The sequence below is a fragment of the Colobus angolensis genome, unplaced genomic scaffold, assembly GCF_000951035.1.
Source record: "Colobus angolensis palliatus isolate OR3802 unplaced genomic scaffold, Cang.pa_1.0 Scaffold199, whole genome shotgun sequence".
NCBI classification, from domain to species: Eukaryota; Metazoa; Chordata; class Mammalia; order Primates; family Cercopithecidae; genus Colobus; species Colobus angolensis.
In genome coordinates this window covers 1,551,187-1,578,220 of record NW_012115143.1, presented here as the reverse complement: position 1 = coordinate 1,578,220, position 27,034 = coordinate 1,551,187, and the positions used below count along the sequence as shown (strand labels likewise).

At 51.3% G+C, this 27,034-nt stretch overlaps 2 protein-coding genes across 3 annotated transcripts in view; one reads left to right on the top strand and one right to left on the bottom strand.

Annotated features, from left to right (window-relative positions):
- Positions 1 to 3,157, top strand: part of PPIP5K1 (diphosphoinositol pentakisphosphate kinase 1) — a 60,576-nt gene extending 57,419 nt beyond the window's left edge. Inside the window, 1 exon segment of the mRNA XM_011941147.1 lies at positions 1,819 to 3,157. Within this exon segment, the coding sequence (XP_011796537.1) occupies positions 1,819 to 2,642 (824 nt within the window). The 3' untranslated portion in view covers positions 2,643 to 3,157.
- A 2,619-nt stretch (positions 3,158 to 5,776) lies between these two features.
- Positions 5,777 to 26,802, bottom strand: MAP1A (microtubule-associated protein 1A). Of its 2 annotated transcripts, XM_011941145.1 has the most exons (7): positions 26,557 to 26,802; positions 25,491 to 25,592; positions 16,686 to 16,768; positions 16,297 to 16,437; positions 7,892 to 16,085; positions 7,530 to 7,750; positions 5,777 to 7,331 (listed from the first exon to the last, which is right to left on the bottom strand). In XM_011941145.1, exons 1-7 carry the CDS (start codon positions 26,792 to 26,794, stop codon positions 7,176 to 7,178), a joined length of 9,135 nt encoding a protein of 3,044 aa, XP_011796535.1. In that variant the 5' UTR covers positions 26,795 to 26,802; the 3' UTR covers positions 5,777 to 7,175. The 2 variants fall into 2 exon arrangements, with proteins under 2 accessions (XP_011796535.1, XP_011796536.1); XM_011941146.1 differs by lacking the exons at positions 25,491 to 25,592; positions 26,557 to 26,802 and adding an exon at positions 19,725 to 19,820.
- Between the last annotated feature and the right edge of the window lie 232 nt (positions 26,803 to 27,034).

Below are 27,034 nucleotides of genomic sequence, written 5' to 3'. Positions count from 1 at the left end.
AAGTGATTCTCCTGCCTCAGCCTCCTGAGTAGCTGGGATTACAGGCATGTGCCACCACGCCTGGCTAATGTTTTTTTTTTTTTTTTTTTTTTTTTTTGTGTGTGTGTGTGTGTGTGTGTAGTTTTAGTAGAGACGGAGTTTTACTATGTTGGTCAGGCTGGTCTCGAACTCCTGACCTTGTGATCTGCCTGCATTGGCCTCTCAAAGTGCTGGGATTACAGGGATGAGCCACTGCGCCCGGCCCCTCCTTTGATTCTTTACAGAAGAGAGATAACTAGCATACCTTCAACTCAGTGATGGATTGAGCCTTTGTAGGCTCAGGTTTACCAACTTTTCGAGGTTTTCTTCAATGGCAATATGTCCCGATGTCCCCTTTTCTCAGAATCTGTCATTATTGATACCATAGTGCTTTAATATATCATTATAATATTATCAATAAAAATGATATTTACCAAGGGAGAAGTAGGTTAGTCCCATAGTAGAGGTCAATGAAGCAGTAGCGGATGGAGTAGGAATCATCCCACAGTGTAATTGAAGACTCTGAGGTCTTTATTACACTACTGTCAGGATCTAGGAAATCAGTTTTTTAATGTTTTCTGTGTATATAATTTGCACAAGCCTGTGACATTCATTGTATGTCCCAAGACTTACAAGAGTCTTAACCCTGGATCCACAGATGTGGTTTCAGGGTAGAGTCTATGAGCTTCAGGAATCACATGTAAAGATTAATGTGAATATTCTTATATACATTTTTCCTAGACTTTCATTAGCACCTCAAAGGGGCCACTGACCCCTAGAAAGGTTAAGAACTGCCATGTAGAAATTCCATGGCCATCTTCCATTTTTGGGTAAACCATTTTCTTTTTTTCTTTTTCTGAGATGGAGTCTTGCTTTATCACCCAGGCTGGAGCACAGTGGCATGATTTCAGCTCACTGAAACCTCCACCTCTGGGGTTCAAGTGATTCACCTGCCTCAGCCTCCTGAGTAGCTGGGATTACAGGCAGCCGCCACTATGCCTGGCTAATTTTTGTATTTTTAGTAGAGACAAGGTTTCGCCATGTTGGCCAGGCTGGTTTCGAACTCCTGACCTCAAGTGATCTGCCTGCCTTGGCCTCCCAAAGTGCTAGGATTACAGGTGTGAGCCACCGCACCCAGCCAGGTAAACCATTTGCTTTCCTATTGTTCTGATTTACATGGTTTTTCTACATTCTCCTGCCAACTTATCATTTGGGCTATAAATAATGATTACCTCTGCCCCAGAAATACATTGATTGCTTTAAAGAATGATTCTTAACAGAAAGTGTACATCAGAATCAACTGGGAGTGTTCCAACAAAATTATATTGCCTTCATCCTCCTCCCTCCTCCAAGCTACACCTTTACACTAAACCTATAGAATTAGAATCTCTGGAGTTGAAAACTGGAAATTAGTATTTAAAAAAATTTTTTCATGATTTTGATTATGAACCACTGGGCTAAAGTATTCATATACTTCCAAAGTAGGAATGAGAGGCCTTAGGAACTTGGAATTCTGATGGGAGTGTATTTGTGAAAGAACCAGATGAAGTGGGTCTTAGCACTCTCTCCTGAAGTCTTATATGTACCTTATTGTTACTCTCAAAGTATACCTTAGGCCAGGGTGAGAGTTCTTGAGCTAAGCAAACTTAGGAGTCTCTGCTTAACTTAGGAAGAATTCAGACACTCTTCCCTCAAGACATAAGTAGCACAGGCCAACCATTCTAGCATTTGAACTATCTGCACAGGGTAGAGCCTACTCTTCCAGCTTCTCTGACTTGATCTCTTGACTTTGCTTTACAGACAGCAGTGGCCCTTCTAGCACTGTGTCCAGTGCTGGTCCTTCTTCCCCTACTACAGTAGATGGTAACTCCCAATTTGGCTTCAGTGATCAACCCTCCCTAAATTCACATGTGACTGAAGAACATCAATGCCTTGGGCTGCTCCAGGAGACCCCTGGGAATGGAGCACAAGAGCTCTCCATAGAAGGGAAACAAGAGCTTTTTGAACCAAATCAGTCCCCACAGGTGCCACCTGTGGAAACCAGCCAGCCATACGAGGAGGTGGCTGAGGAGGTCAGCCAGCCATGTCAGGAGGTCCCTGACATCAGCCAGTCATGCCAGGACATTTCTGAGGCGCTCAGCCAGCCATGTCAGGAGGTCCCTGACATCAGCCAGCAATGCCAGGAGAACCATGACAATGGGAACCACACATGCCAGGAGGTCCCTCAGATCAGCCAGCCATGCCAGAAGGCCAGCCAACTGTGCCAGAAAGTCTCTGAGGAAGTTTGCCAGCTATGTCTGGAGAACCCCGAGGAGGTCAGCCAGCCGTGCCAGGGGGTCTCTGTGGAGGCTGGCAAGCTGGTCCATAGGTTCCATGTAGGGGTTGGTGGCTTGGTCCAGGAAACCCCTGTAGAAGTTGGCAGCCCAGCTGAAGAGATCCCTGAGGAGGTCAGCCAGCCATACCAGGAGTGGAGGTTGTTCTCTGTGGAGGTTGGCAGGCTGGCCCAGGAGCCTTCTGCGATCAGTCTGTTATCTCAGGGCATCCCTGAGATTGATAAACCATCCCAAGAGTTCCCTGAGGAGATTGATCTGCAGGCCCAGGAGGTCCCTGAGGAGATAAATTAGAAGTCCTGGGTGGTCCCTGAGGTGATCCATCAGCTGCCTGGAGAGGATATTCCTCAAGCCCAGCATCTATCTGGTGATCCAAACCCTCAGAGTCAGTCTCTAGCCCATGACCAGCACTCACCCCTTCCACCAGCAACATGTGATTAATTTTCTCATTAGTGGTGTCACACTATACCAGCCATTTGAGCCAGCAACCTTTTCTGTTGACTAACTCAGTGGCCAGCTCTCACCAGCGGTGTCTGGGGAAGTAGTTCTCTTGGTGTGAAGCATACCCGTGCCAGAGCTGTGCTTAAGGAGGAGCCAGTTTTAGGTTCAAAGAAGCCATTGGCTCTTCACCTAACCATTAGACTTGAATAGGATTTCCTTGGGGTGGGTTGATCTGTCATTACCCAGCCTTCTCTGAGCATCCTAGGAAATCATAGATTGTTAAAGAAAATGCTGCTTCACTGCTGAAGACACCATCTGGGGACAGCAAATGCAAAAGAGGGGACTCTAGGGTCTTCACTTTTCTGGGGAAATATTCACGACTTCTCAAGGTATGCTTAGACCATATGTGCATTTGGGGGACTCTTGTCTTTGCCAGCACTCCTCAGATGAGCCCGGGATGGCTATCTGAAATGTCTGGAAAATAAAGTCCCCTCCCCAAACATCTGTCATGGCCACTAAATCTTTAGACTTGCCTTATAGATCTTTCCATATCATCCCCAAGTGCCCCTTCTGTCTCAGTCCTGTTCCTCTGGGCAATAGCTCTAGGGAAAAGTAGGTATTAGACTGCTGTACAAAATTCAAAGCAACTACTTAAAATGCTCTAGAGGATTCTTAGCCAGTCTGTAAACTGGGCCTCCCTCTGTGGTGGGCTGTTTGGCTTAGGAGATGCTGTAGTAGTAGAGATAATCAGGTTCTATTTTAAGCAATGAGCAGAGATCAGTATTGTACGGATACAAGCAAAGGTTTAATAAATAAATATAAATATATATATACACATATAGATGTGTGTGTGTGTGTGTGTGTGTATATATATATATATATTTCTGTAGTTGTGCCAGGGACAGACTGGCCAAAGACCAAACACTCCAGGGTCCCCAAGAAATTTGTCCTTATATCATTGTATCTGACGGCCAGATATGATTATGAAGCTTTTTCCAAAGATCCAGGGATGGGAATGGGAGTGGGTAGGAGGGGTAATACGGTCACTGGAGTCAGGGGCCGGAACATTATGAGTGCTCAATAAATATGAAATAATGAGAATGATGATGATGGATGATGGTGATGTCCTTGTGAATTCAAGAATGAATATGGGCTGGGCACAGTGGCTTGTATCTGTAATCCCAGCACTTTGGGAGACCAAGGCGGGCAGATCATGTAAGGTCAGGAGTTGGAGACCAACCTGGCCAACATGGTGAAACCTTTTCTCTACTAAAAATACAAAAATTAGCCAGGCATGGTGGTGGACACCTGTAATCCCAGCTATTCGGGAGGCTGAGGCAGGAGAATCACTTGAACCCTGGAGGCAGAGGTTGCAGTGAGCTGAAATCACAAAAATGCACTCCAACCTGGGCAACAAAGCAAGACTCCGTCTCAAAAAAAAAAAAAAAAAAAGAGAGATATATATATATATATGTGACTGTGAGTCATGTGAGTCAATTATGTCTATAACTGATCTGAATCAGTCAAAAGCCATTATACTTGAGCAGGAATGGGCTGTAAAAATACAGAGATCAGGCATCCAAAAATAGACTATAAAAATATAGAGATCAGCTGGGCACGGTGGCTCACACCTGTAATTCCAGCACTTTGGGAGGCCAAGGTGGGTGTATCACGAGGTCAAGAATTCGAGCAGCTTGGCCAACATGGTGAAACTCCATCTCTACTAAACATATAAAAATTAGCCGGGCATGGTGGCACATGCCTGTAATCCCAGCTACTCGGGAGGCTGAGGCAGGGGAATTGCTTGAATCCAGGAGATGGAGGTTGCAATGAGCCGAGATCGCACCACTGCACTCCAGCCTGGTGACAGAGTGAGACTCTGTCTCAAAACAACAACAACAACAACAACAACAACAACAACAATAGAGATCAGGCATCCCAAGAGTGCCTATAGGCAGTTAACTGCCTATAGCAGTTAACCCACTATCTCAAAGGTTTTTTTTTTTTCTTTTTTGAGACAGAGTCTCGCTCTTTCGCCCAGGCTGGAGTGCAGTGGCGCGATCTCAGCTCACTGCAACTGCCGCCTCCTGGGTTCAAGTGATTCTCCTGCCTTAGCCTCTTGAGTAGCTAGGATTACAGGTGCCTGTCACCACACCCAGTTAATTTTTTTGTATTTTTAGTAGAGACAGCGTTTCGCCCTGTTGGCCAGGCTGGTCTCGAACTCCTGACCTCAGATGATCTGCCTGCCTTGGCCTCCCAAAGTGCTGGGATTACAGGTGTGAGCCACCATGCCTGGTCCCCAAAAGGTCTTTATTGAGTAAGTAGAGTGTTGGATGGGGGACCAGAAAGAGTTTCCCTCTCTGTGAAGTGCCAGAGGGTACATGCCTTCTCACCGAGTTCTTAGAATCATCCTGTTAATTTTTCACTCTGGAGTGTCAGGAGTTTATATAAAGGGGTTATGCCCTTTCTCTGCTCCCTTGACATCTTTACCATGAGAGAGCCCAGAACAGTGGGAGGGCTAGAATATGCCCCTCCCCAAATATACACATTCAGCCTGGCCACTTCTGACATACTTAGGACTAGAAAGGGTTTCCATGCAGGAGAAACGTCGACCATTTTACTCCACGGAAATCCTGACTGCACAAGGGGAGTCGTTTCCAACCTCATTAGGCTCTGGATCTCTTAGGATCCTTCAGCTTCTTACCTCTTTAGCCCAAGAGGCTGTCCAGGTTATTTAGTCCTTAACTCTTGACCCCATGGAATGCATATCCCCTCCCCAGGAGGCCCCCTGCCCCTCTTCCCTTCCCCCAAACCAGACGTATGTACCCACCCTAGGCTCCTATTCTCCATACTCAGGCACAAGTGTTTCTAGTAATCAAAAGCATTGGAGTCTTTCAAGATAAATTCAAGACTGGTTGAAGCAGAGAGGTGGAAACCGGGGCCCAGTAACTAAGCATGTATGGAGTCAGAAAAAGCCTAAGCGGCACTACATCATCTGCAATGAACTGGGTTTATTGTTAGAGTTGGAGGTGGCTCCGTTACAGCAGCTGGGAACTATAGCAGGGAAGTGTGGGGAGGAGCAGAGCACAGCAGCACGGGGAGGGTGGAGCTAGGAAGAACACAAGGTGGGCTCATTTTGGTTTCCCAGTCGTTTGGCAGAGAAGGTAAGCCCACATGACTGCCAGCTTCTGGGTTTCTCAGTCTGGCAGTAGTCTGGCAGGGCTGCTCACTGGCTTGCTTGGGGTGAGGTCCTCTCCTGGGGTGGTATTTTCAGCCCGTTTTCATTTCACTCTGTAGGAGTTAAGCTATGGCTCAGCTTCTTCTCCCTTTTTCCTTCCTCCCTCTCATTTTCCCTCAGTCCTCTGGCCTGGCCTCCACCTCTCAGATCCTCTGTCCAAGAGCAGGTTTGGAGAGGCAGCCAGTGTTCCCATTTCAGCTGCAGGATGGCATAGTGGAATGTTGGGGGAGTCACACATTGCTGGGGTGTCAAATGTTGGGATGTCAGGCAGTGGCTTATTTTTAACCCATTACATACCAGGCCACAGCAGATGACCACATGCACAGAAGCCAAGCAGGGGATGAGAAGGGATCAGGATAATTGAAATGGGGTGAGTAAAAACTTCAAAGAGTCAGGGAGTTTGGAAGAATTCTGGCATTGGGGCTTGGGCTCTCCTTGCCCTTTTGTGCTGTCTGGACACAGCCCTGCGATGTGAATGGTATAAAGCAGGGGCTGGGGGATAAGCTCCTTTCTCCTTTCACCAGTCTGTTGGTCTAAAGAGCTTCAAGTTTTAAATTGAGACATTCAGATACTGAGGGAAGCAGTAGAACAGTGTAGCAGTGGGATACCCCCAGGCCCCTGCTAGAATTCAGACACTGGTGGGTGAGGAGATGGGGGATGGGAAATGGAGAAAAGGATGCAGCTCTGGGCACCTCACTGACAGTATCCTGCCCCCAGGTCACATAAATTACTATTGGAAATCCTTCCCGGGACGCCAAATAAATAGATTGAGATAAAGAGGTCCCTGGAGTTGAGGATATAATCTCCCTCTACGAGGGAGGAGGTTGCTCTCTGAGACCCATCCTCTGTCCCCATTCAATACCAGCATTTGACAGTGCTAGGAGAGGGTTCTCAGGTATCAGATGCTATCTTATTCTAATTTTTCCCCTCCCCATCCTCCCCCTGTTAACTTTGGTTTGAGACCCCTCTCAGGAATGGATGACGGGGAGGGACAACCCCTCCCACTTAGCCCAGCCCAAGTCCCCACAACAAGACATCTCCCTCCCCTCCCCCTAGCTCCCATCTCCCTCAACCCCAAAGGACTCAGCAGTAGCCATTCTCTAAAGGAGCTGGGGGAGTGGATCCTTGGGGAAGGGAGGGCGGCTCTTTCAGAACTCAATCTTGCAGGCAGGGAAGGACTCATCCTGCATGACCACGGTGCTGCTGCTAGCCAGGACCAGGACGTTCAGTTGCTGCTGCTGCTCATGAGTTTGTTGGTACCACTCACGAGTCACCTCCGTGTCATGAGTAGGGATCAGAGTCACCTAGGAGGGAGATAAGACATGCCTGATGTGAGAACATGAAGGGAAGGTAGGTGAGGGGGAAGGGGCACCTGATGGTCTCAGAAGCAGCCCTGCTGCCCTTAGAAAAGGCCCATCCTTTAATAAATAGGGACTGTGTTCCACTATTGCCTCTGAGTGAGCTTTGACCAGACTACTTCCTTGGTGTCCTTTGCTACTCACCTGAAGATTCTCCCCCCACTGGGCCTTGCCCTCCAGCAGGGCATCCAGCACAGCCCGGCTTGGCTCTCCATTGGCGGGGTCATTCCCACTGACCACATAGTAGGATGCACGCACTCGGCGGAAGAAGTCCAGGTCGGCAGTCTTGCCACTGCAGTGATTCGGGATGTAGGCGAGATCCACATATACAGGGGCACCAGAGCCGCCCTTGGAACTCAAGGCCACTGTAGAGACAAGCCAGGATTCATTGTAGAGGAAAAGTGGAACCCTTTTGGCAACCTTCCCCTCTTTCCCATTCCTGGAGTCTGACCAGCCCACACCCAGCCCTAACCCGCACTCTCTGCCACGTTTCATGATATACGTACTCGGTCCTGCCTTGAGTCCATTGACTAGGCCTTTGGACATGGGGCTGTGTCCATCCTTTTCCTCTGCCGGGGCGACCTGGCTTGTAGTGCTGCGTGGTCGGGGTGGGGCCCGGGATGCTCGATCTGCAGGCCCTTTACCAGGGGTGGGTGAGCGTTTTCCCCGAAGATCCAGACGACGTGCAGGGGACGCTGGCTTGGCCTTGCCTGGGGCCCTGCGCCCTACTCGCCCCTGAACCTTCTCCTTCTCCCGTAGCCTCTCTACTCTCCCAGACTCTGAGCTGAGCCCCTCGGGGTCAGCCATGCACACATCAGGGCGGGGAGGGGATGGGCGGGGGTCTGGCTGTGGGAGAGGGGGTGGGTCGTGGCCAGGCCTGGGGTGGTGAGTACCACTGACACCCCCAGCTTTGTCCACAGGCAGGAAGTCCCCGTCTTCATCTGAGTCGAGGGCTGCCTCGGCTGTGATGGATGGGCACTCCTCAGTTTCTGGCGGGACATCAGAATCTGACTGTGAGGAGCCTGAGTCACTGGCTGATGTGGGGGGTGTCTCATCAGTCACAGGGCATGGGCCCCCAGTGGTCCCTGGCCCTCCTGCCCGACGCCGCCCCCCTCTTCCTACTAGTCGAGCTTCCTCAGTTGAGAGGTCGCTATCATCTGTGGATGGGGGCAGAGGTGGGTTCAGGAAGGATGGGGAGAGCTCCCCACGATGCGGCCGGGGCTCAGTGTCACATCCCTGGGGCCCAGCTTCGACCTCAGGAGAGGCACTGCTGGGTGGGCCCCCGGAGCCCCCTGCAGGACACAGTGGCTGCTCAGGGGAGAGCAATGTGTCAGGCCGGGAGCTCCTCTCAGCTCCTTCAGGCCAGGCCCCACGTTCCCAGGCAGGACAAGCCGCAGCCTCTTCGTTTTCAGCCTTGGCTGGGGCAGGGCCTGGGGGGTTAGGGCTGGTTTCAGTTGGGCCATTGGCTGCACAGTCATCAGAGGAACCCTGGAAGGGGCTTGGCTTCTCCATGGCTGCCCCTGAGCACTCCAGGTGGCACGGCAGGGTGCCATCACCCATGTCTCCAGGCAGGCTTGGAGCCGGAGCTAGGGCCAAGTCCAGTGAAGCTGGGGGTGCTGGGCTCAGAGGAGTGAGGTCCCAGAGGCTGTGGGCAGCTGGTTCCGTTCCTGGGTCCAGCTCTCCAGACTCCTGTTCTGCAGCCTCAAGGCCTGGAGAGAAGCGCTCAGCCACACTTGAAATCACAGGTGTGGTAGCTTCAGAGGAGGAGCCATCAGACAGGGCTGGTGAGGCAGGTCGTGGCAGATTGGAGAGGAGAGGGGCACCAGGAGAGCTGGGTGATGGGAGCTGGGGCAGCGAGGAATCCAGGCTAGGGGCCTTGGTCACTTCCAGGTATTCATCATGCCGGGTTCTGGTGGGGGGTCCTGGAGCCAGAGCCAGAGCTCGGTCCCCAGAGAAGGCAAGGGAACCACAGGGTGCTGAGCGGGGTTCAGCTGGAGAGGGTAGCTGTGGGGGAGCTGGCTGCAATGAGGAGAAGCCAAAGGCTGAAGCAGGGAAGTCCAGACTGGGTCGGGCAGGCCCCAGGTGTGAGTCCAAGGGAGGGCTAATATGTGCCTCAGTTTCTGGCCATAATGTGGGGGGCCCCATAGGAATGGGGTGAGGAGGACTTGGGGATTGGGCCTCTTTTTCTGGCTGTTCCCGAGCCCCCTTCTCCAGTTCTGAGTCACTAGTGCTGTCATCCCAATGACTCCGGCCTGATTCCTTGGGGGATGGGGACCTCCTATCTGGGCTGCAGCTCAGGATGTTACCATTAAGAGGGGGGCTTGGGCCTTTGCTCAGGATAGGAGCACGGGGGGGAACTGCAGGTGGCGTGAGGCTGGGCTCCACATTTGGCGCTGGCTCTGGCCTTGGGGGTACAGTGGGTCCTGCCAGGGCTGCATAGCTGAAGGTTGGAGTGTCAGATTGGAGGCTCTTGGGTGAGACAGGAGATGAAAGCTCCTTCTCTGCAGATGTGTTTCGGCCGGCAGCCTCCTCCTTGGTTGAGAGGCGTGGGGGCCAATCCCCAGCTGCTCCAAGTGGAGGCTCTCTAGTGGGGCATGCAGGGCCAAGCCCAGTAAGCATCATCTGCTCATAGATGTCTGCATACTGAAAGCTTCTCTCATCAGGATAGGGTGTGGGCTCTCTCTGCTCTGGCTCAGTCTGCTCAGGCTCCGTGGTGGCATGGCTTTTGCTGGCCTCTGGTACCTTTGAGCTGTGTGAGCTTTTGTCAGGAGCCTCAGCCCTACCTTCTTTTTCCCTTTCCCCTTCAGCCTTGCGGTAGTCCTTCCCCAGCGGGGAGTATGGCCCACCTTCCAACTCAGCTGCCCCCTCCTGCACTGCAGCCACCACACTGTCATACTCAGCTGTGCCCCAAGAGAAGGGTGCAGGAGTGTGGGGCTCTGGGGCAGGGGTGGGGGGACCTGGAGCTGGGGAAAGGGGTGGAGGGGGGAGCGGTCTGTCCTTGGGCACCCAGGGTGGGATGTCAGCCAGCCATGAGGGGGTAGTGGGTTCATTTTTCATGGATGGCATGAGCTTAGGGTCTGGGATAGGACTCTCTTGTCCTGGGGCTGAAGGAACCCTTTGTCCAACCATCTCAGGTGGGGAAGCCGGAGGGGAGATGATCTCAAAGGGAGAGCGGGTCAGTTTGTCCTCTTCCTCTGGTGGCAACCCAACTGGTGATTCAGCAAGCCAGCGCTCCACCTCCAGCCCCTTCTGTGGGGAGGATTCCTGGAAATCCTTGAAGTCTGAGGCCCAGGGGCTCCGGGTTGTGTGTTCCCGCGGGGGCACTTCTTGCTCATCGTCTGGGCCCTCGTCTAGGAAAGTGCTTTCCCGTTCCTCAGGGTAGCGTGGGCGGGCCCCCTGACCATCCAGCTCGTGAGGGAACCAGACTTTCCGCTCACAGCTTAGCTCCCTCCAGTATGTGTCCTGTTCCAAGGCCACATCCTCTCTGCCTCTCCAGTACCTATTGTCCTGCTCAGGAGATGTGGCCTCCCATGCCGGGGCAAGCTCTTTCTGTTCTCCAACCGGCTCTTCTCTGGTAGGAGATGTTTCTCGCCACTCCTGGACCACATCCTGCCCCCTCCAGTACTTCTCTTCCTGCTTTCTGGCCTTGTCCTCCTGCACTAGGCTCTCTTCCAGGCCCAGAGCTTTGGTCTTCTCCAGAAGAGCTTCTAACTTCTCTTCCATGGCCTTGACCTTTTCTGGGGATTTTTCCTCTAGCGTCTTTGGTTTCCTGGTTTTATCCTCCTGCAGTAGGCTCTCCTGCTCCTGAGTTTGGTCCTTCTCTTCCAGAGCCTTAATGTTTTGTTCCAGGGCTTCATCCTTCTGTCCCAAAGCCCAGTATTTTTGTTCTAAGGCCTGATCCTTCTTTTCTGAGATTTTATCCTTTTGTTCCTGGGCCTGGTGTTTCTGTTCAGGGGCTTTGTCTGTCTGTTCTAGGTCTCTGCCCTTCATTTCAGTGACCATGTCCTCTGGAGCCTTATGTTCAACACTTCTGACTTTTTGATCTAAGGTTTTTTCTTTCTCTTCTGGGATCTTATCCTTCTTTTCCAGGACCCGGTCCTTTTGTTCTAAGTCTTTATCTTTTGGTTCCAGAGCCTTGTCCTTCTGTTCCAGGGCTGTGTCCTTTTGTTCTAAGGCTTTGTCTTTCTCTTCTGGGATCTTATCCTTCTGTTCCAGGGCCTTGTCTTTTTCTTCTAAGTCTTTGTCTTTTGGTTCCAGGGCCTTGTCCTTCTGTTCCAGGGCTATGTCCTTTTGTTCTAAGTCTCTGCCTTTTTGTTCTAAAGCCTTATCCTGCTGTTTCACAGCCTCGTTCTTTATATCCAGAGCCTCATCTTTCTGATAGATGGCTGTATCCTTCGGCTCTACCACCTCCTTGTGCTCCAGAGTTTTGTCTTTCTGCTGTAAAACTTCATCCTTTGGCTCAGGTTCCTTCTTCTTCTGTTCTGAGGTTCTGTCTTTCAACCCTGGAACTTTATCTTCCATGGAGGACTCGACGGCAATGTCCTCCAAGGCAGGGCTTGGCAAAGACTCAGGACTCTTGGAGAAGGAGCTCTCAGGTGTCAGAATGTGTTCACCAGGGCTTGTGATCGCCCCAGGTAAGTACTTCCCATTTCCTGAAGGTGTAGAGTGAGTGAATGAGCTGGCAGGTGATTTCCTGTCAAGGCTCTCATCTGTGATGTTTGTCTGTGCAGAGTATCGAGTCATCCCATCTGTGGGAGGTGACACGGTGGCTGCATGGGGCTCTGGAACAGACATGGGAGCTGCGTGGTGAGAGGTATCCTCGGCCTGCATCAGATGCCCCGTTTCTTCCTTCCCAAGGTTTAGTTCCCCAAACTGGAGGGTGCCAAGGCTTTCTGGAGAGAGTTGCTTAGAAGAGACATCCAGGGAGGTCTCCTTGCTGGGACTCTCTTCTGACAGAGAAAGTGACTGGGTGTCTTCTGGAGATACCTCTGGCCAACGGTCTGTGTGTAGGTACTGCTCTGTCAGGCCACAGGGAGACTTGGGGGTGGGCTCTTGGTTGGCAGTGTCTGGGGAGGCCACGCTGAGGACAGAAAGGGATTCTGCATCGTCAGGGGAGAGGCTTCTGTCAGGATATCTGAGCACCTCATCTTTCTGAGGTTTGACAGGTTCTTGGGGTAATGTCCTCAAACCTCCGGGAAGGGCTTCTGCTCCCAGAATTGGGCCTGTGGGCTCTCCTGCCTCCATAGTCTCAAAGACTATTGCTTTATCCTGCTCCGGCAACAGTTGAATGGTACGGCCTGTAAGTCTCTCATCAATGCTGACAGGTGCTTCCTGGGCCTGGGGGCTCCTGGGAGGAGGAAGCTTCTCTTCCTTCTCTAGTGTGCCCTCTTCAGGCCCTGGCTTGACTGTCTCCTCCGCAGCATCTTCCTTGCCCACACCTGGTGTGCGCTTAGTGTCTCCCCAGGAGTCTGCTTCCTGAAAGTCTTGGGGCTCAGACTTTTCTTCCACTGGGGACTGATGAAAGGGTGTGTGGGTGGCACTGGGTGGGCCAGATGGTGGAGGAGAAGCCATCTTCACTGTGCTGTCATCTGGGCTAAGGCACCGCTCCTCCGCTTCTCCAAGGGCTGGTTCCCCTGGATGTAGGGCATGCCCAGGGGCACTAAACACTGGAGTTCCATATTGACTGCAAAGTTTCTCAGACATCTCTACATTTGCTGTCTCCTCCTCTTCCTCTTCCACAGCTCTCTCTCCAGACAAGCCTTTCCCTATGATCTCTCCTCTCTTCTCTGACTCCCCAGTCACAGAGAAGTCCTCACAGGGTGGTGATTTGAAGCCCTTGTCTTCTTCCAGTGAGGAGGTGGGTGAGATGGTACCAGCCGATGGCACATAGTCCAAGCCCTGCGTAGCTTCAGTACGGGAGGAAGGGATGCTTGTGACTGTGTCAAGCAGCAGGGAGCTCTTGCCTGTCTCCTCTGTCTGGGGAGCTGTAAGTGAGGCCACAGATTGGTCCTCAGCCACTGATGTGGCAAAGGAAGAAAGTTTGTCACACTCAGTGATTGAAGTGGCTGAGGACACATGTTCCTCTTCAGCCAAAGGGGCAGCCACTATGTTAGTGGGGTAGGTGAGTTCAGTCTCTGGCGCTCCATAGACTTTGCCAGAGGTAGCAGGAACAGCACTATCGGCAGGTTGGCTGGCTTCGAATGGGCCAGCACCTTCAGGCCCGGGGAGGTCATATGTACTTGTGTGAAATCTGGGTGGAGCTGGGCGCTCCTCTGGCTCATCATGGATCTCCTCATCTGAGATGGTCTGCTCAGTCTCTGAGTAGCCAGGGATTGTCTCATCCTGGATGTAAGAGACATGCTCAGTGGCTCCTGCAGGTGTGGTCAGGCTGCTTAGGAATGATGAGGTCTCCTTCTCAGGGGCCTTGCCCTGGAGTCCCAATTCCCGACCCCCAAAAGCCTCCCTGCTTCTTGGAGTTACCTTCAAGGCTTCCTGCATATGTTTTTGGTAAAAACCCTCAGCTTTTGTTGCATCCTCTTCCTCCTCATCTGAAGGGTGTACCTCCTCCATTTCTTCTAACTCAGCCTTTTCTATCACATCCTCCTTTACTTCAGGTTCACTTTCCTCTCTGGCTTCTGTTCTGTCTGGGAGCCTCTCTGCTTCCCTTTGTTTCTTTTCCTCCCAGGTATCTTTCTCTTCCTCTGTTTCAGCCCCAGAGTCTAGGCCTCTGTCCTTGCTGCCTTGTTCCTCAGGGACCTCTGGGACAACCTCTTTCTCCTTCATCACATGTTCTTCTTGTCCCAGCCCTGGAACAGAGGGTGGTGTTGCCTGGATAGCTGTACTTGGGGGTCCCTCCTCTGCAGTGTCTAGAGGGAATGGCTTATCTCCTAGTCCCATGTCCCTTTGTTCAGCCAGTAAAGCCCTCTCCTCACGCTTCATCTCCTCAAAGTCCTGTGTGAGGTCCTCTGGTGAGGACAGGACCAGCTCCCTGTGCCCACTGATGGTTGGGAGTGGTACAGCCCCCTTCTGGGCTGGGGGTGTCCGGGGCTCGGAAGACAGCTCCTTCTCCCCACGGACAGCACGGCTCCTGTCTACTTTGACTCTTCCAGGGGCCTTGGCTTTGTAGAGGGTCTTACGTACCTCAGGAGTAAAGGGCTTTAGGTCTGGCTTGGAAATCTTCTTGACCTCAGGTTTGGTATCTTTCCTCTTCTCTTCCTTCTTGGCATCCTTCTTCTCCTCCTTCCTTCCTTCATCCTTCTTGAGCTCTTTCCTCTCCTTTTTGATCTCTTTTTTCTCTTTATCTTTTTTTTCTTCCAGCTTTGATATCTTTTCTTTAAGGTGTTTTTTCCCTACCTTGTCTTTGATCAGCTTTCGCTTCTCTGCCTTCAGTGCCTCACTTGACTCTGTCCTCGCCCTCTCAGGCTTGGTAGGCTTCTCTGGGGGCTTCTCAGATAACTCTTTTGCCTTCTTCTCTGTTTTGGCTAACTCCTTGGCCAGCTCTGAGCGGGCCTCCTTGGCTCCCTCTTCCACCACCTCCTCCCGTTTGGCCAACTTGCTCACGGCTGTCTTGGTAGTGGCTTTGAGGCTCTCCTTGCTATCAGCCCGCTGTTTGATTTTGCTGGGCTTAAGGTTGGTAGGCACAGCCCCAGAAGCCAGGTCCTTCTGCGTGGCCACAGGGTAACGCAGGAAGTCCAGATGCCGAAGCTTTTCCAGGCCCTCCAAGATCTTGTTTTGGGGAGCATTTCCTGGAAAAAGCACACGCACAATCTTCTCAGTGGGGTTGGCTGGTAGCCAGACCACCAGAGCAGTGATAGAGGTAAGGTAGGGCACGGAGATCTCAGCCTCCTTTCCATTGGCCAGCACGATGCCTGTCTTGGCTTTACTATTGCCTGCCCACTTTTGCATGAGGAACTGCATCTCCTTGCTGTCCTTGACAGGGTTGAGGACATACATGTCCAGCCGGCCCACACCCATTTTGTGGAAGAGGGTCAGTGGCTCAATGGTGTTGCTGACCACACGATACAGAGGCTCAGCCTGGATGCCCAGGCGGTTTAAGTGCTGCAGAGTGAGGCAGGCCTCCTCAATGCTGCGCTTGGCTTTGCGGGAGGCATCAGGAAGCCGCAGCTTTTCAGGCACGTTGAAAAAGACAACTCCAAGCTCAGGGGAGATAAGGTTCTTCACCCAGTCGCTGTAACTGCTAGAGCCCTGGGACTGCTCCTCCTCTAGCTCTGCCACTTTGCGCTGCAGTAGTCCATTGATGCCTGGCAGGTTGTCTGCCCCAATGTGTGTGAGTAGCACCGAGTCAATGCGGTCCAGGTGCCGCACCAGCTTCCAAAAGCAGGACTTGCGATCAGAGCCACCATCCACCAGGATGTTGAAACCATTGACAGCAAAGAGGGCAGAGTCCCCACGACCACCTGGGAAGATGTAGCAACAAGGCTTGGAGAGCTTGAGAAAGCCCCCTGACGTGGGGGGCTCTAGCAGGTCAAATGGGGATGGCACGTCCACAGTCTCAGAGACATACTCGGAGAACTCAGCCACGCCATCCATGGTGGGCAGCGTGGGCTCAGGGTTTAGCCGGAGGTGCAGGGTCTCTTGGGAACTGGATAATCCCAGGTGGCTCCAATCACCTTCCCCTAAGCACGACACGGTGAGGAAGGCCTGGATCCCAGGGTCTCTATTGCTGAGCAATTGGGAGATCTAGAAGAATAGGAGATAGAAACCCGATCAGGTCACTAGAGTTGTTTTGGTCTGACTCAGATTCAGTACCCTAATCTTCACCTCTCTCCAAGGTGAACTCTTACCTTTCTGCCAGGAACCCCCATGGTCAAGCAACATGAGACTTTCCCTTAGATCCCTCCCACAGCTCTAGTGCTGCCCTTTCTCCTGGACACTCTGGCATGGAACTTACCTCGGGGTTGTGAAGGACCTGGGCAAAGTTTTCATAGGAGTAGGTGCCACTCTGTAGGACGAGGTCTCCCCCGGGCTCTACACTTTGCCCACTCAAGATTAGTAGTTTATGAGCTGATGAGCTGCTAAGAAGATGGTGAACCTGGAATGGAAGAAGGGGAGTGGTCACAGATCTAGGAAATCCAGGGGAAGGCAATGAATGGCTCCTCAGTACCTCAAGAACATGCTCCCAACTGGTGTCCCTCACAACACCTCCAGAGTGGGCTGGGGACAATAAATCAGCATAGATGGCAGAGAGAGGAATTCTTGGCCTAATAGTGGTAGCACTGGCAAGGGTGGGTATAGCACTTGCATGAGGCCTGCTTGGCAAGGCACGGGCCCTGGCCTTACCTCAGAGCTGATGCTGTCTGCACTGGGATTTACCAGGATGATGGTCTCTAGGATCTCACTCTGGTGGCAAAGAGTCCTCTGGCCTGAGGGAGAGATGTAGGAATTTATATTGAGAATAGGTATAGAAATTGTGGTGCAGGAGAGGAAAGAATGTGCTATCAGGAAATGGGGCTTAGAGGAAAGAGAAACTTGGGTATCCTTAGGCTCTGTCACCTTGGATACTGCTGAGTAAGGTCTAGGAACTGGCTCCTCCAGCCTTTCCCTTAGAGGGCTTCCACCTCCCCTCTCCCACACTGGCTGTCCTCTCCTTCCCTTCATCTACCACACCCTCTGCTGCCTATGCCCCCACCCCTCTGCCTGGAACTATGGTCTCAGACTGCCCTGTTGACAAGAAGCTTTTGTCCTTCTCGAGCACTAAGCTCCTGGTGCTGCCTGGGGATGGGGGGCTCAGCTGGAGAAGAGGGCCCCTGGGATGATGATCCTCACTTCCCCTTCTCCTTCCTGGCTTGCCTCTGCCCTGGGGTTTCCTGCCAGCAGAGTGTCTAGAAATAAGGAAATAGGAGCTTCTGTGTGGTATCTATAGACTCCCTACCCTTCTTGCCATCCGAGTCCAGAATTCCTGTTCCAGAAGACCCAGAGAAGCCTGTCCTATGTAAACTTTTGGGGTTTTATGATTCAAAGAATGGACATAGGACTATAACTTCCTGTTCTGTCCTCTGGTCCCTCAGAGGCCAAGCCTGCACTAATACACATGCATACAATCATATTGTTCCCACTCAAAAGTTTTCACAGCACCCTCTTCTACCTCATCTTCATGTCCCAAGTTTCAGAGAGGCCAGATTCACTACCCCACAACCTATTCCTTGTGAACAGTTTCTTCTCTCATCTTTGCCCCTTTCCTAGGGGCCTCTACCACGGACATGGGGAGTGAAAAGTTCTTGAACAAGAAACATATTAATAAGGAAGGAGAGATTCAGGGTGTTCCCCAGGCCATGGAGTAGATAAGGCATCCCCAAATCCCCTATGTCCCTTCTCCAGCCTCACATGAAACACCAAGCAATTCAGCAAAGAAAGAAAGTGGCAAATCAGACAGAAGATGTTGAAGAAGAATGCTGCCATCCCCTGCACCTGCCCTTCCTCTCCCAACCTCCTGTCCAATTGCAGTACATAGTGGCATTAACCTAACAGAGCATCCAACAGATGGCAGTGGGCTGTCTGGGAGATACTAGTGGGAGGGTTCATAATTTGTCCCTTAGACCCTCTTCTGTGACCCAGCTGTCTCTTCTTTCTGGGGCTTGGACAAGAGAAGCCTGGGGCCAGGGCCTTTGTTAAGAGGAAGAGCCATGGTGCCAGGATCAGGCAGATCTGGCAGCACAGGGCTGCAGATGCAGCTGTGGGGGAAATGAACGATGGATGGTGTCGGAAGACCAAACCCCATACAGGGTGGGTTGGGCCAAAGGGGAATTCAAGGGTTCCCTTCTATACACTTGAGAATTGAGGGAACATTTGAGATAAATTCAGAGGACAAGAGCCACCTCGGATGTAGGTAAGGGCAGGGCTTGGGGCAAGTGAGGGATATCAAGGTTCGGGAAGCTGCCAGCCTTAAGTAGTTCAGATTTAGAAGGGCAAGAGCTCCCTCCACACAAATAAGGTCACAGATTTGAGGTAGGAGGGTCAGAAAGACAAATATCTATAGCACACACTGATTTGCTTTCTATCTACCACTCCCCACCCCCAACCATTCCTCACGGTCCCCATTTATCACCACAAGACTTCTATGATCCCAATCCCTGTCCTGACATAAGGTCCTATTCCTCACCTTATCCCTGGGAGTGGTTCTGACTTGAAATTACATGGTTTATATCCTTTCTGTGCCTCTGGTTTTCAGGCCTAGGAGAAAGCCGTTTCTTCTGCTCTCCTGGCTCTCTCACTGAAGGGAACTGACTCGTTTTTTCCTTTTTCTTTGGAGAGGACCATCTTGTGAGGCAGGGGCACACAGTGCTAGGCCAGTGCTGGAGTAGGGGGTGGGCAGCGGTGCGGAGGCTGAGCAGGCAGGAGGGCAGGTGTCTCCGCAGTGAGGCAGAAGGGGAGGGGGGCCGGTTTGGGCAGCTGCAGTTTGCCGCAGTGTGTGAGTGTGCGCGCTGAGCTCTGGCTCCAGCTCCGCCCCCACCCCCCACCCCAGCATGACAAGTCATTTTCTTGGCTGCTTCTGCATGGGGGGTGGGGATGGGGGTGATGCAGAGAGAGAGAAGAAACTGGATCCTCTGTTCAAGAGCCCCCATCTTGGGAAGAGAAGCAGAGATGGGGTGGGGGTAGGGCTGAGACTGGGAACCTGTGAGGTTGACACGACGGGAAATGCAAGGCAGCCACTGGGGAGGGAGTTCTCCGTCTCCAGGGTGGCCTCAGCAGGGCCAGAAAGGGGGGGTTTAGAGTCCCAGTCTAAAGCTAGCCACCGGGAATAGGGTAGGGGGAGCCCAGTGCAAACCGGTTGATCTGTGCGGAGGCGCAAGCCAGGTCTTAGTGACCCTTTCCTCCCTTCTTTTCCATAGTGTCCCCCACCTTCCCTTACTTGGCAAAAACTCACTGCCCTGCTCACCCCCAGCACAGGAGCAGCTGAGCAATCCAGCAGCTGACACCCAGGGGCCCTCCCATTAGGCACATTCCCATAACATCCTCCTTTCTCTCAGATTCTTCTGCCTCTGACCAGAAACATAGCCCCCAAATTCCTCCAGCACCCTGGGCTGCCAGGCAGAGCCAGTGGCACCATCCTCTGCTGCTGTCCCAGGCTGATGTCTCCCACCCCCGCCCAGCTGGAGAGGTGGACTGTCACAGCCCCTGGTGGCCTCTGGTTCTGGGTCCAGGCTGGGCCCACAGCCAATAATGTTCATCTTCTCTCTATTTCTCCAGCCTGCCTTCTGCCACTAGGCTAGTTCCAGACGCATCAGATTAGGTACCAACCAGCACCCTTTCCATGACCCCCATCCCACCTCCCTATCACAGTGTATCCCCAGATGCCAAGCCCTTTGGTTCGGTTCTTACCCTGGAGTGTAGGAGGAAGCCTCTCATGGAGGCGGCAGCTCCGGCCTCAGCCGGCAGCTTCAGGGAAGAGTCTGCAGCCCTTGGGGTGGGAGTGGGGGGGGGGTGCTTGATGAGGAGGGCGGTGCCAGGGCGGGGAAGAGGGGCTGGTCGGTGACGAGGCACTGGAGACTTAACTGTTTCTTTGCCTTCACGACATCCGTGCTCTAGTGCTTTTGCTTGGCTCTGTGGGGCTGAGGGATTGTTTAACAGCTCAAAGAGCCTCTACAATGTCCTATGGCCCACAGGACCTTTCTCTCCAAACCCTGCTTGGTTAGGAAATACTCTTTTAGCATCAGCCAAAAGACCAAAGCCCCATGCTAGGGCACAGAGCAACGCTATAGGAGGCATGAGCTGCGCGGGCTCTCCCCCTTCTCTTAGAAACCATCTGCTGCCTCTCTTCCTCAGATGGACCCAGGGAGTGACCTTCAGTCCCTGGAGGAGCAGGAGACAAAGGCTATGGGCCCAAAATCATGGGGTAGGGGTGGGGAACTGCTTAAGAGAAAGGTTGGGGATGGGGAGATGTGCTGCCTTCTTCTGAACCTCAGCCCTACAGAAACCAAGGAGGGCAGAAATAAGTCTTATTTTAGGGTTAGAGGGTAGTTTGAAATTCTGGAGAGGACACATGGTCCCTAGCCTGCTGGGGTGGGGCACAGGGACCCTGAGAGCTACAAGAAGTTCTGTGGGAATGCAGCATAACACAGTAACCACACAGGCACTGATTCTTGGGATTCTTGAGTCATTGGGTATGAAGAGACAAGTCCCTGAAGGGACAGGGAGCTTTCTGCCTTAGAGTGAAGGAGTTAACAAGCACCAAAACAGATCACCAGGGCCTCCAGCCCAAGCAAGGTTGTAGGCCAATTATTAAATGTAACAGAAGTACTCTTTAGATTAAAAAAAAAAACACAACCCTATAATGACTTTGTAGGGTAGTTGGGTTCCTGCTCTCTCCTTGTCTCTTTGCCATCTCTGTATTATATTATTTTGATCCTTCTAATGTTGATCCTGTTTCCCTTAGTCTCTACCTCCGTCTCAGATTTAGTAAAGTGCTCTAGGACTCAAAGGAAGGATCTGGAGAGCGATGGCACTTCCTTCCAACCTGAGGATGCCATGCTCTTACATAGTCCTTCCCTGCCCTCTTCCCATCCACCCTCCCCAGTCCTGGCCAGCTCCTAAGGCCTTCCTCACAATCACAGCCGCCCACTCACACCCCAACACTAGCCCCACCCTTGCCCCAGGCTGCCAAGAGCTACTTTTGAAGGTCAGAGAAGCCAAAATAGTCTGTGCTCTCAGCATCCCCCTTAATTGCAGCCACAGGAGAGGAGGAGCTGAGTCACTAGTACTCTTGGGGGTTGAGGGGACAAAAGAGGAGCAATCCTTGCTCAGATCCGGGGATGCAAATCTGTAACAATGGCAACAATCCCATTTGGGCGGCCATCTGCAGAGATACACAGGGAACAGGCTGAGTTCCGAGCATCACAAAAGGGAAATATCCCTCTTCTGCAACTTCATCGTTCTTATTTCCTCCCACCTCAAGCCTTCTATCTCCTCTCTGCTTTCTAGGGCTTTCTGGAGTGTGTTAGGAGGGAAACTTGAGTAGACATTTAGTTTACGAACAAAATAACATTTCCCAGACCAATACAGAGCCCACCCATATTCTCAGCTGCCACCCCCAAGGGCCACACCCTGGGCATGGTGCCAACTCACAGTGGAGTTTTCCTTCAGCCTTCACCCTCTGAACAGCTACCCACCACAACCAACTCTCCGCCTGCTGTATTCCTAGGCTCTGCTGCAATGAAATGGTGAGATGCCAAAGAAGAAAGAGAGGCTTGAGCTGAGATACAAACTAAGATACGAAACCCCGGATTTGAGGCCTGATCCACCATTTTACTAATCATGCTGCTAAACAAGCGACTTAACCTCTCTCAGAGCCTGCTTCATAAACTATGAAATGAGTATAATATTAGTACCATCCTCCAATAATGCTGTGAGGTTTGACTTGTATAAAAGATGAAAAAAAAATGCTTCTTCATTCCTAGACTTCCAAATCTGCAATGTACAAATGCCACTGGAAGTCTTTCTCCCTTTTGTGGAAGATTTCTGAGAGGTCATCTAGGTGATCAAGGAAATCATAAATCAGGATCTCAGACCAGATCAACTCTGGAGAATTCTTAGCTCCCAGGTAAACCTAGAACTAAAGATGCCAGCAGTATGAGACTTGAAGTCCTATTCATGTCCTTGCTTTCCCATTTCAGAGAGCAATGCAGACCCCGGTTCTAGGGGTTAATGAGCTGCTGTATTAATTCAGGATAACTTTTGTATTGGTAGAAGTAATAGAGCTATCACTACCTAAGTCCATCAGTGGAAATGGAGAGTCAGACCAAGGCCTCCAGATTGGTCCCTCAGCCTGTATTTTTATTTATTTATTTATTGAGACGGAGTCTAGCTCGTTGCCCAGGCTGGAGTGCAATGTCACGATCTCGGCTCACTGCAACCTCTGTCTCCTGGGTTCAAGCAATTCTCCTGCCTCAGCCTCCCAAGTAGCTGGGATTACAGGTATACGCTACCACCCTTGGCTAATTTTTGTATTTTTAGTAGAAAGAGCATTTCACCATGTTGTCCAGGCTGGTCTCAAACTCCTAACCTCAAGTGATCCACCCGCCTCAGCCTCCCAAAGTGCTGGGATACAGGCATAAGCCACCATGCCCGGCCCTGTGTTTTTTAGTCTTAGAATATTAGTTATGAATTATGAACCCCCTTCTATTTCCTATAGGTATCCAATAGTAAAAGAATCAGAAAGTTATTGAAACTCAGTTTTCCACTGTCCTAATTGTTTCTGAATTTGTATTAGAATGCTCGGAAGATCCAGATTTTTTGTAGGGGTTAGAAAGTCACCACTGGAGAGACTACCTGGTGCAAAAATCACTTTGAAAACTTTTACCAGACTTGACCACTAGAAGGAGCTGGGCCACTGACTCTTTATCAGAGGGTCCCTTCTTTTCTGTGTGTGGGTATGTCAATGTGGAGGGTGCAGTGCCTAGGAATAATTGCACTCTCCTTGTCACTGTAGGGTACATTTTTGTCTGCTTTCTCAGCATTTTGGCCCAGGGCTTGAGGATAGGTGATAGGAATGGTGGCCCAGCCCATGGGGTAGTCAAGCCATAACGCACTAGCATATCCCCTTGAGCTCATCCCAGCTGTCTGGTCCCCTTTGCGTCCTTACTAACAGAAGGCTGTAGGGAGGGGCATTGTCTGCAGCTGCTCTGGGCTGACTGTTGTTTGTGGGGACAGCTGAAAGAGGAGCCAGCAGGGGTGGGGCTGTGGCTGTCTTGAGCTGTATGGGTTTTTCCAGGAAATTCTCTACTATTCTCCTGTGACATAGACAGACCATGATAAAAATGTCTAAACCTAAAAATATTCAGTATGCCAAAGTAAGCTCTGATCTAGAGTACATGGCCCTAAGCCCCTTGAGGACACCATAGCCAAACTCTTTGATGGAAAGGGCCTAGTAGGTGTTTCTGTATCAGTGTTTGTTTCTAAGAAGTGCCTGAGAATAACTATGTATTTCCCTGTGTCTTCCCAAGTAGCCCTGCATCTTAATCTGAAGAATGGCTAAGTACTTTGGTTTAAATTATTTTCATTTCTTACATTATTCCAGAAAACAGCTTATTCTCAAGTCTCTGTAGCCAAAAGGACAAGGTTAGAGAATTCAGTGTGAATTATTGACATCAGCAGATAATCCCCAAACTTCTGTTCAGTCATTAATTTCATCCTCTGTCATCCCTGTATCTGGCCTTGCACTAAAGCTCCTAGGAGTACTAAGTGGTAAAACTGCCGATTTTCATCATCAGCGGTAATGGAGGAAGCCATGACATGAGTAATTCTAAACAGAAGCATTCTCAAAAGAGTGAATAGCCTTCTTTACAGGAAGTCAGTCACATCAGGAAGATGTCAGCCTCATATATATATATATATATATATATATATATATTTTTTTTTTTTTTTTTTTTTGAGATAGAGTCTTGCTCTGTCGCCTGGGCTGGAGTGCAGTGGCCGGATCTCAGCTCACTGCAAGCTCTGCCTCCCGGGTTTACACCATTCTCCTGCCTCAGCCTCCGGAGTAGCTGGGACCACAGGCGCCCGCCACCTCGCCCAGCTAGTTTTTTTTTTTTTTTGTATTTTTTAGTAGAGACGGGGTTTCACCGTGTTAGCCAGGATGGTCTCGATCTCCTGACCTCGTGATCCACCCGTCTCGGCCTCCCAAAGTGCTGGGATTACAGTCTTGAGCCACCACGCCCGGCCAGCCTCACATATATTAATATAAAATTGCTGTATATATTCCTAGGCTAATGGAGCTTTAGTCATATTAGCCTTATTTTCTCCAACTTCCTAGCAGCATCTATAAGCATCAGTGATCAGGAAATGATCAAAGATTTGGCAGTTAGGAGCAGTGGAAAAGGAGGAGAGGTAATTAAGGAAAGGTCACTACTATACTGGGTAATTGAGAATTATCTGTATAAGATATGAATTCAATCATTCAGTTGCAGTGACTGTTGACCTGGATGGATTTTATATTCCATTAAGCTGCATGGATTGGTGTGTCAACATTTTCCAATAACATAACAAGATACCTAGTTCTTTTTTTTTTTTCTGAGATGGAGTTTTTCTCTTGTTGCCCAGGCTGGAGTGCAATGGTACGATCTTGGCTCACTGCAACCTCCGCCTCCCAGATTCAAGCAATTCTCCTGCCTCAGCCTTCCGAGTAGCTGGGATTACAGGGATATACCACAATTGGTACAGGGATGTACCAAAAAATACAAAATGCCCAGCTAATTTTGTATTTTTTAGTAGAGACGGGGTTTCTCCATTGGTCAGGCTGGCCTCGAACTCCCGACCTCAGGTGATCCCCCCGCCTTGGCCTCCCAAAGCATTGGGATTACAGGCGTGAGCCACTGTGCCCGGCCTTAGCTCTTTTATAATAGCATGTAGAGCTTTCCTTAGTCACCTCACAGATATCTGTCATGGAATGGTAGTTCCTAAAATCTTATTTTCTCAAATCTCTAACCCACCCAGTCTTCCCACCCAGTAGAATGGGAAACTGCATTATGTGAGCTTTGATTTGGGCCAAATCTCAGAGTACAACTTGATCTTCTTGTAGCAGTAAATTCAGGAGCCCCTTCCTCCACTCTGGATTTGATGGTGCCCATCATCGTGTGAGTACCAGGATTCCGTTGTGCCCTGGAGATCTGTTGGCTAAGCCAAAGCAGGAACCAGAAACCCTGAAACCTGTGCAGCCTAAAGAAAAATGCTAAGCAAGGGTCTAGGAAGATGAATGGGGGATTCTGGGGTGTCTGTAAAGGGAAGCAGGGAGACCGGGGTATGCAGAAAGGGGAACACAAATGAAGAGAGTGAATTTTTGCATGAGAGATGATTGATCACTAAGAGGAATCCCTCGTTTCTTTAGTGCATGTCAACAGCTATCCACAAACAATCCTCTTCTCAGGGAGCAGTTATGTTCTCCAGGCTCCTTCCACTATCAAACCATGTCTGCAAAGTATATTTGGTATGTGGGGACAGCTATGGAATTCCATGACTTTCCTCCTCTATAAAGTTCCTCCCTTCTCCTCCACCCAAACATCCCGCAAGGCCACTTCTCCCAGGGAGACTGGACCACTGCTCTTCTGTGACCAGCTCTTACCCAAAGGACTGAAATAAAACATTAGTCCTAACCTTTGACCTCTGAGGAGAAGTGAGCTAGATGCCGGGTAATGAAGAGTCTCAATTGTTGGTTCAAGTCAAAGGATGACAGGTCAATGTTCCAGGAGAGAATCCCTGTGGGAGAAAAACAAAGAGGGTTCTGGATAAGGTTGCGGGTTGTGGGGTGGTGAGACTGCAGGAACACTTTCAAGTTCATAGAACAGGTAAGGAGACGGAGGGTATATGGACAGTTGCCATGATCAGCCTCAGTGATGTCTCAAAGAAAGGTGGCTAGTAGTGGTATCTTTCTCCCAGTTTACACCTTTTCTAGGCTTTGCCTGAGCCAGAGGGAGAAGGACAGAGTTTAGACTAAACTCAGCCATTAATGAGTTTATAGGTAGGAATTTTCTTGTAAGGTTCCCCAGTTGTGGTGGAAGTGACACCTAAGGGCCTATTCCCAGATACTGAGGGCTACCTTCCCCACATTTACAGCTAAGTAGGATTCTAGGTTCACCTTCTATGCTCCCTTCCTTGTCTCCAGCCCTCCACAGCTTGCTTCCACCCGCAGGTGGCTCCGCAGCACTGCACCACAGCCACAGGCACAGCACTGGGGAGGGAGGTGAGGACTTAGGAGCTGGTAGCCACGAAGGTCACTTCGTTGTTGGCTGCTGGCATTCAGAGATTTGAGATTTGTACGGGGCGTTCAGAAAGCTCCCCGTGCTGGCTCAGGGACCATAAAGAAGATACAGCAAGATAGGGGCGTGGATTCTCCAGGGGATGGTGAGGACTTTCAGGACACCTGGTCCAAAACACTGCGGAGGAAGGTGTGACCAGGGGGGCCCCAGGGGCTGCACAGAGCTCCGCTGCCTCAGGGAGACTGCGGAACACCACGGAGTGTGCGGGAAGGATGGGCAAGCGAGATGTTAGTAGAGCGAGAGCATAGGGACACATGGCATGGAAGATGCAGGTGACAAGGGCGCAGATCTTAGGAAGTGCACACTAGGGATGGAGATACAGACGTATGCATTGGGAGTTGAATGCAGAAGGCGGAGAAGCACAGGATGGAGATGCCTGAAGCACAGCCAGAACAGTGGCTCACCTTGTTCAAGGTGGGCCCTCACGGCCCTCAGCTGACTCTCTGTACCGATATCGCCGATCACAATTAGCAAAGAGTGCTTCTGCAGGTCCCAGCGTGCAGTCGCCACCGCGGCTCCGGCCTCGAACAGCGGCTCCGCGGGGTTCTGAGCCAGCGGTGCTTCGGGACTTCGGAGCCCCAGCCCCGGAGTCGTCTCCATGGCAACGCCGTGAGGCCGCGCAGGCCCGGCCTCGGTCTCCATGGAAACACCGGCGGAGTGTTAGGCCGGCAGCGTCGGCTGCAGGGAGAGTGCGAGCTGTTCTTAAAGGCTGGCGGCAGGTGCCGTTCATTGGCTGCTGCCTGTCAGGGGGCGGGGCACAGGCGCCGCAGGGGCGGGCCAGGGCCGGAGATGGAAGCTCCTGCTCTGCGGTCTCGCCAGGCCCGAGGGTGGTGGCCGTCTCCTCCCTCCCACCACGCCCTCCCCAGTACCCCCAGGAGCTTC